Source organism: Eurypyga helias, unplaced genomic scaffold (assembly GCF_000690775.1).
Source record: "Eurypyga helias isolate BGI_N326 unplaced genomic scaffold, ASM69077v1 scaffold3983, whole genome shotgun sequence".
Lineage (NCBI taxonomy): Eukaryota > Metazoa > Chordata > Aves > Eurypygiformes > Eurypygidae > Eurypyga > Eurypyga helias.
The window spans coordinates 37957-46936 of record NW_010243028.1 but is presented as its reverse complement, the minus strand read 5'-3'; the positions used below and the strand labels follow the sequence as shown (position 1 = coordinate 46936).

Below are 8980 nucleotides of genomic sequence, written 5' to 3'. Positions count from 1 at the left end.
AGAAGTGTTGATTTTATAAATCAAATCTCTGGATACCTTAAATTATGTGGATTTTTTTGTACGTGTATAGAAATACACAACAGGTAAAAAGTTTTCAGTTGATGAGACCACATTGCATAATTGTGCTGATACAATGTTCTCTAGTTACATCAAAAAAAGTTGAAGACCTAATAAAATCTGTTAGGCTCTTACTTTGTGGATCATGTCTGGAAACTTACCACTTTCCATGCTAACAGTATTTTAAACCACATTGATTCAATGTGGAAATCTATCTTTGCCTTCAGAAATACTGGGGTTTTGTAAATTCTACTGGAGTCTTACTATTTTAGATATTTCTTTTTATATGTGCCATTCTTTAATAAAATGTCCATTAATAAGAATCCTTGATAAAGGTGAGAAAGAAAAAAGGAAAGTTTATTAAGTTAAACTGAGATAACATTGCTATTTTGCAGAACAACAGTACTTTGAAGTAGAAAAGCGTCTGGCTCAAAGTCAGGAGAGACTTGTAAATGAGACTCAAGAGTGTCAGACTCTCCGTGAGGAGCTTAAAAAACTTCGTAAGTATAACTGCACATTCTTAAGATTGGATGGTGTACTGGTTTTAGTCAGGGCAGAGTTAATGTTCTTCACAGTAGCTGGTAAGAGATTATGTTTTGCATTTGCCCTGAGAGGGGTACTGATAACACTGGTGATTTTTAGTTGCTAGTGAGTGCTTGCACCAATTCAAGGACTTTTTCAGCTTCTGATACTCTACCTGTGTTCTCAACTCTTGTGACAAGTGGGGGATACACACATAGTTCCTACAGCTGACCCAAACTAACCAAAGGGGTATTTCATTTTATTGTATGTCATGCTCAGTATATAGGCTGGGGGTGGGCTGGCAGACTGCAGTTCATTAGCTCGTAGTTGTTCATTAGTTGGCAGGTCAGTTGGCTTTCTCAGTTGCTCTCTCACCCGTGGGGTTTGCTTGGACTCTGGTGCTATCTCTCTCGGGCTTGCACAGACTCTGCTGTGATTGCTCTAGAGCTCTGGCTCTTGGGCTCTGTGGTTCTGACTCACTACCGGGACTTGGCTGTGTATTGATCAGCGGGTGGTGAGCAATTGTATCATGTTTTATTTTTTGTTATTTTGATTACTTATTAGTGTTAGTATTGTTTGTATTATTGATTTTATTAGTTTCACTATTTTATTTGTTTAAATTGAGTTTTTAAATTGTTCTTATCTCAATCCATGAGCTTCCTTGTCTTTCCCTCCTGTTCTCTTCCTCCACTGGAGGAGGGGGTGAGGTGATTGAGTGGCTGTGTGGTACTTAATTGCTAGCTGGGGTCAAATCATGATAATAGGATATTCATTCTTTGTCCAATGTTATGCTGAAATGCTTTCAGTATTAAATAGGAGTTGAAAATCCATCCATCAACTACATTCGTGATTTCTGCAAGTGAAGATGTTCTGTGTCTGTGTTCAAGTCTGCTTTTCTTAAATGGAATTTTAGCTTTAATGGAAAAAAACCCCACTTGATTTCTGATTTTTGTAGTAATGGTAGTACACTGGGTTCTGTATTGAACTTCACCATAAATGCCTTTTTTCTAAGGATTGCATTGGTTTGCCACGATAATACCTAGTTCATCCACAGTGAAGTCTTGAGTTCTTTTTTTTGTTTGTTTTATTTCTTATAATGTTGTTAGGGGAAATTTTGGGTTAATTGCATTTGGAGAGTGAATTCTGTCATTATGTTACAGTGGAGACCCCTCTCTGTTTCCTCTTACCCAACAGATGAGCAGTTGAAGTTACTGAATGAAAAAAATAAAGAACTTGAAGCTTCTCAGGATCGTAATGCAGCCATTCAGGTACTGGAAGAACTTGATGATAAGTTGAAAGACTTTGGTTCACCTGTCTCATTGCAGCAAAGAATGCAGTCAGTTTCCAAAGTGGCCTGGATCCATGTCAGCACATATTTACATGGTGGTGTGTAAAGGAAAATTAGGTGGGGTTTTTTAAGTAAATGCTTGTGTTTTAGCAAATGGAATTAGAGGTGAACCTATGTCAGAGGAGATGCTTTTATTTCAGTTTGGATAGTTGGTTTTGTTCTAGCTGAAACCTGTTGTGGAGTGCCTTTAAGCCGAACCTCAAAAGTTGGACAAAGGTGCCAAGAAGAGTAGTGTGTGTTTCCCCATGCTTTCCCACACTCCGGCACAGTTTTCCTTGCGTTATGCTCAAAAGTCATGGGGTTGCAGGATGAGTCACTTCAGCTGACTAATCCAGCAGAACATTAATTTTGGAGCAGGAAGCAAAACCATAACTATTAGATTGATTTGTTCACAGTGAGAAGATGGATCTGATTATTTCCCCAGAGGGAGTTATTTAGGCCTAACTGATGTGGTTTGCTTTGACACCGCAGAAGGCAGAGGCAATACAATTGCCTATACGTGAAACAAGGCTATTTATTGGCTTTGATTTGATTTTGATACTGAGTTTTTGCATGTGTTTGTTCCTTGGTTGCTCTGTTATCTCTTTTATTTAACCCAATAAAACTGCTTCTGTGAAGAATCAACTATCAAAGCTATCTTTCAAAGAATAGTAACATTAAAAATTAAATGCAGTTTTGAACAGTTTCTCTTGCTTGTTTTGGATTTCTAGTAAGCATTCAGTCATCTCATCTGCTCAAAGTTCAGCAATTTTCATTCTAATTTTCATTCAAATAGAGCTGGAACCAGAGGGAGTCTCTTGGTAGTCTAGACCTCTCTGCTGATTGAAAGGCAAAGGCATGAACACTACCTGTTCACTATGCTGGTCTTGAAAGCTGTGTGATGTTTCTCTCATCTTTGCTGTCTAATCTTATGTGGTAGTGGCATTTCACATTTAAGCATGGAGAGCCAGTGGACATTAGTATCAGAGTGATTTATGATGGGAGGGGAAACCCATAATTGAAATATGTTGGCTTTTAGGTACTAGAAGAAAGAGATATATTAACTTGCATTTGTTTGACTTATATACCCTAACTGGATAGAAAAAATGGAAGCAGCCATGTTTTCATACTATATAGTTTAGACTGATTCAGCTGCCCACTGTAAAAGCATCTTTATCCCAGTTTTCCATTGGCTGAGGTAACTTACTGTGGTTTAGCCTGTTTCTCTGTGATGGTAAATGTAAATAGTGACTTTAAACTGATACAGAAAACTGATCACATTTCTTTGTTCCTTTTTTGTATTTTTTTCAGAGCCACTTAAGTAGAGAAAAGGAAGAACTGGAAGCTGAAAAGAGAGATTTGGTTCGAACAAGTGAGAGACGATCTCAGGAAGTTGATCACCTAAATGGTATAGCTAAAACACATTAACAAAATACTTGACATGATTCTGTTAAATAAAAGATGTGCTTGAAAAATTGAACTGACATGGAGTATCCAAGTTGTATAGGCAGCATCAAATAATAAATTAGTGGGAAACAGTATTTAGAGAGGAGGAAACAAGGCAAGAAATTGCATGCTAATTGCAGCAAAACACATCAGCGTGGTGCTTGGTTTCATAGATTTAAAAGCATATGTTATACCATGTCTTAGTGCACAATACGTAATTACGTGCATTATATCTTTCCTGTTCTCATTCTTTACAATTGTTAGGCTCAGTAATTACAACTGTTACACAATTATTTTTTTTTAACACTGGTTTCCCTCCTGCCTGCTCCAGAGGATGTTAAACGCTTAAATGAAAAGCTTACAGAAGCGAACACAGAAAAGGTGAAACTTCAGTTAAAGTTGGATGAACTTCAAACATCAGATGTTTCCATGAAGGTGAGTAGTACCTTATATAGTAGTACCTTCACAGAGAGGGTGGTGAGGCACTGGAACAGGTTGCCCAGAGATGTTGTGGATGCCCCATCCCTGGAAGTGTCCAAGGCCAGGCTGGATGTGGCTTTGAGCAACCTGGTCTAGTGGAAGGTGTCCCTGCCCATGGCAGGGGGGTTGGAACTAGGTGATCTTTGAGGTCCCTTCCAACCCTAACCATTCTATGATTCTATGATTCTATATGCATAGCACGTGTTAATGTTCCAGTAAGTACTTGTTTACATGTGATGTAATCATCATCTTGTCATTACTGACTTTGAAAGTAGGTCGATTGCACTCCTGTTATTTATAACAAATTATTTTGTTATAATATTGGTGACTACGACTGGAAGTGAGACACATATTTAGAGAAGGCGGGGGGCATCAGGTGAAGCAAGCCTGTCCAAGCCTCATTGGTGGCAATGGTGCCTGCTTCTGGCCACTAAGAAGAAGGACTCCAGGTCCATGAAGGCAGATAGAAAGGGGAAAAATAATTATTTGTGAACCTGCACCATTTCTCGGTGGGCAGAATAAACTTCATAAAGAGCTGAAAGAGAGGAGGAAAGGAGAAAAGAGGAGGAAAACTCTGATACTTTAATATCTGCTTGAAGGAAATAAATTAATCTAGTCACTGTTCTCAGCTAATGTCAGCTTGAGGGAAACTAACTCAGATTCAGGAAGTTCTTGTAGTTTGAGACTGGTAAATTAGTATTACCAGTATAAAAAGGAACACTTGTCTTTTGTTTCTATTTACCAAATTGCATTACATTTTTGCTACTCCTTCTCTAATCATAGTACTTTGATTAGCTGCTTTATTTTCTGTGGAAACAGTACAATTACACTATGCAATTTTCTTTGTAGTACCGTGAGAAAAGGTTGGAGCAAGAAAAAGAACTACTACAGAATCAAAACACGTGGCTGAATGCTGAGCTGAAGGCCAAAACAGATGAACTTCTGCACACTGCCAGGGAGAAAGGCAATGAAATTTTGGAGCTTAAATGTAATCTGGAGAACAAGAAGGAGGAGGTAGTGTAATGGCTTTTGCCATTTCTTACAAATTATGCCTCCTGATTAACTGTATTAAACAAAACCAAGTGTTTTAATAACTGGATTTGAGTGTGGTTTTTTTTAAAAGTATGTTTCGCAATCTTTTAACTTGTGATTTTTAAGGAATATGTATGGTTACCCTTGTCTAGGATAGAAAAGTCAAATATTTTAATTACAGGCTAGAAATTTTGAAGTCCCTGGTAACAGGGCTATGTGCTGATATGATGTATATATATGTAGAAATACAGTTCTTCATAAGGGGAAGGGGCAGAAGAATGTCTGACAACAATCTTTGTGAAGTGGGGTGATAATATTTTTGTATTGCTGAAAATACCCTGTGTCAGTAAGCTGCTGTTTGGGTAGCTGAGCAGTTTCTGTGACAACTGTGATAATTGATCAGGTTATCTGTGGCATTTAGCTGCACTGAGGCGTGTGGGTTTATCTGGTAATGCATAATCGGACCAGTGTGGGCACTCTCACTTTTTCGTTTAGCTGAAAGCATGGGAGCAAAGACTGTGAGGAAATGCAACAATTCATGCTCTTTCTTGAACTTTTTTTTTTAAGTTAAAAAAAAAAAGACGGGTATTTTCCAAAATAAACTGGACTGGAGAGACAAAGTCATACATGGTGTTCTCATTTATTCTTTGAACAGGTTTCTAGAATGGAGGAGCAAGTAAACAGCTTAAAACAGTCAAATGAAAATCTTCAGAAGCATGTGGAAGACCTTTTGAATAAACTGAAAGAGGTAAGACAACTAAAGTATATGTGAAACATCATTACAATTGCTTCTGCAAATTAAAAAGCAAAACGTTCCAGCTGTGGAGCCCTCAACATCAGAAGGATACAGACCGGTTGGAGCGACGCCAGAGGAGGCCACCAAGATGCTCTGAGGGCTGGAGACCCTCTGCTATGGGGACAGGCTGAGAGAGTTGGGGGTGTTCAGCCTGGAGAAGAGAAGGCTCCAGGGAGACCTTATAGCACCTTCCAGTGCCTGAAGGGGCTACAAGGAAGCTGGGCAGCTGACTTTTTAGAAGGGTCTGTAGTGACAGGACAAGGGGTAATGGGTTTAAATTGAAAGTGGGGAGGGTTAGATTGGATATCAGGAAGAAGTTCTTCCCAGAGAGGGTAGTGAGGTACTGGGACAGGTTGCCCAGAGAAGCTGCGGATGCCCCATCCCTGGAAGTGTGCAAGGCCAGGCTGGATGTGGCTTTGAGCAACCTGGTCTAGTGGAAGGGGGCCTTGCCCATGGCAGGGGGGGTGGAACAAGATGATCTTTAAGGTCCCTTCCAACCCAAACCATTCTGTGTGTGAAATCGAGATAGCAGAATGCTCCCCGACCATGTCTCCTCTTTATTTACTAGGCAAAAGAACAGCAGGCTGGTATGGAGGAAAGATTCCACAATGAACTGAATGCCCACATAAAATTATCCAATTTGTATAAGGTGAGTTTATTGATTCTGTTATAAGCATATATTAGTGTAACTGGGCATAAATGTAATGCCAGCCGGTTTTGGCTCCTTTCCACACAAAGTGTAGATGTGAGGAAGACTGACTTCCATTGCAAAACACAGTGAAACAGCCAAAACATAGGTTTCTTTGCTGCTCTCTTAGGCAGCATTTAAAAACGTTGCTTTGATCATTTTGTAGATTAAGCGAAACTGTAGTTAAAATAGTAAATTTGTGCTCACTGTTTGGAGGCTGTGTGTTGTATGAATATGGTTATGTCTTAGTGTTATGTTGGGAGATAAGATTTCTATGTAAAATAAGACTATGCAAGAGATTTTTCTGAGTTTGACTAGTATAAGTTCATTTTGATAAGATTTCTATGTAAAATAAGACGATGCAAGAGATTTTTCTGAGTTTCGGATAACTCTGCAAGTGTGAGCTGATTAAGACACAGCTGAATATCATGTATTGTGTCAAATAAGCACCATCAAAACAAATAGTTTTCATTTGTTTTGTTGGCTCAAAGAGTGCAAAATACTCACTGTAGCATATTGACCAAAACAAAGCCAGCTAAAGAGGACAACTGTTTGCTCTTTAGTTCATGCATATTAGATTCACAGGTTAATAAGTTCTGTTTTCTTGCATGGATACCGACATAACCATTGTACGCTGCTTAATTCTGAGTTCTACATTAATACTTTGTCTGATTAGGTGTAAACAGAAGTCCATTCCTTGAGCAGCAAGCCAGTATCTCATCTTTCTGGAGCATAATGTATTACCATTTACCATTTGCTTTTGTTTTGGTTGTTTGGTTTTTTTACTTCGTTCATGCTTTTGTTATAGAATCATTGCTTTGAGGGGACCTGAAGGTTTGTCTTCCACTTAACAGAGGGTTTGCTAAGTACTTGTAACTGCTGACATATTTGTCTGACCTGACATTAAAAGGATTGAGGTTGGGTGCCTTTCTATGGTAGCCTGTTCTGAGAATTCGCTGATTATCAAAAGTTGAATCAACTTTATTGCAGTTATCTTTAATGGACTTGTAGAATTGTAAAATATTGCATAGTCTTGTACTTGTGACATCTCTAACTGGAAGCAGATAAATACAAACTGTTCATATAATATTCCCTAAAAATACCAGATTGTTCAGAATGATCAAAATCGAGTACTCAAGGTTTCTCCACATTTTCTTTAGTGAAGAGAAGGAACAAAGCAAGCACCATTTATAAAACAGCTAAAGGGCATACATTTTATTTGGATAGGTTGTATCAAATCACTGTCTAGCACTTCTTGCTCTCAGGTGGGCAGTTTGCATCAAAGCAAGACTTGAGTCCAAGTGGAAAGAGAATTGTCCCATTTAGGTGAATCTTTGAGCGTTTTACTCAGCATGCTCATAGCTTTTAGTTGGTTGAGCTTTCTTATAAAAACATAGTTGCTACTGTTATGTACTAAAAGGGTAAATAAAATGTTTTTATATAGAGTGCGGCTGATGACTCAGAGGCAAAGAGCAATGAACTGACAGGAGCAGTAGAAGAGCTGCACAAGCTCCTGAAGGAAGCAGGTGAAGGTAAGCTGTGAGTGAGACATAGCAAGTGGAACAGAACAGTTGTGCACCTCTAACTACCTGGATGCATTAAAAATTAGGGATTGAGTGTTTATGAAAGGAACTTCGCTGGGCATTTGGGATGGTGCAAAGTCCCTTGTTACCAAACTTCTGTGTGACTAGTTGAACTTACATGAAGGGGAGGGCGGGGTGTGGGGGAACTATTTTCAAATACACTTGTAATTTACTTTGGATTTTGATGAGATGATCTACTTCTGCAAGATATATCTCCATTGTAGTTTCTCATTGTGGCGTCCTTTTTGTTGATAAGAGGACAGTTCGTATTTTAGCCCTCTTCTAGGCAAAGCTGATAGGCAGCAGTTCATGCTTCTGTCGTGCTACTGAGTTTTCTTACCAGCATGAGCTTCTGCAGATCATAGAAAGCTGAAGTAAAATTTAAGGTACATTTGTAAATTTGGATCTTTTTAAAAGAAAAAAAATAACAACAACTACAACACAGCAAACTGCTTGTCGATTTAATTTTAGCTAATAAAGCAACCCAGGAGCATTTGGCTGAGGTGGAAGAATCAAAGGCTGTAATGGAAAAAGAGCTGAGAGAAAAGATCAGTAAACTGGAAAAGGAGCTGGAGAACGCTAATGATTTACTGTCCGCTACAAAGCGCAAAGGTAGGGATAACACTGGGAACTAAAATACAAAAAGCATCAGGTTTTTATCATCTTGCATGAAAATACTATGCTGAATTTCTGTAGGAAGTAAGTGCATTAATCTTAATTCACCTTTTGTAATTTCAAATAATGACTTTTGGAAGCTTTTTTGTGTGTGTATGTATATATATATGTGTGTGTGTGTGTATATATATATATGAAAAATACATACTCCACTCCTCCCCACCCTCGCCCCCCCCAAAAAACCATTTCAACAGAAATGCATTTTGAAGTGCTTCTGTTGATCTAACTTAGCTTTTCAAAGAAGAGGGAGAGGCAACATTTCCTTAAGGCAGAATCACCGTGCTTTTAATGGTTTTCTGGAGAGGGAAGTGAAGATGATAATTTTTATTTTCCTCTTTAAAAAAAAAAAAAAAATTGTGTCCTTAACTTTCTGT

The 8980-nt window shown here is 38.5% G+C and overlaps 1 protein-coding gene across 1 annotated transcript in view; it reads left to right on the top strand.

The window, feature by feature from the left end:
- Window positions 1–452: 452 nt before the first annotated feature.
- TPR (translocated promoter region, nuclear basket protein) overlaps window positions 453–8980 on the top strand; it is a gene marked incomplete at its 5' end in the record, with an annotated part of 42717 nt that continues 34189 nt past the window's right edge. Inside the window, 9 exons of the mRNA XM_010149255.1 lie at window positions 453–557; window positions 1774–1847; window positions 3218–3314; window positions 3684–3787; window positions 4682–4846; window positions 5520–5612; window positions 6229–6309; window positions 7793–7880; window positions 8403–8543. Coding sequence (XP_010147557.1) covers window positions 453–557; window positions 1774–1847; window positions 3218–3314; window positions 3684–3787; window positions 4682–4846; window positions 5520–5612; window positions 6229–6309; window positions 7793–7880; window positions 8403–8543 — 948 coding nt within the window. The remainder of the gene's footprint in view (window positions 558–1773; window positions 1848–3217; window positions 3315–3683; window positions 3788–4681; window positions 4847–5519; window positions 5613–6228; window positions 6310–7792; window positions 7881–8402; window positions 8544–8980) is intronic.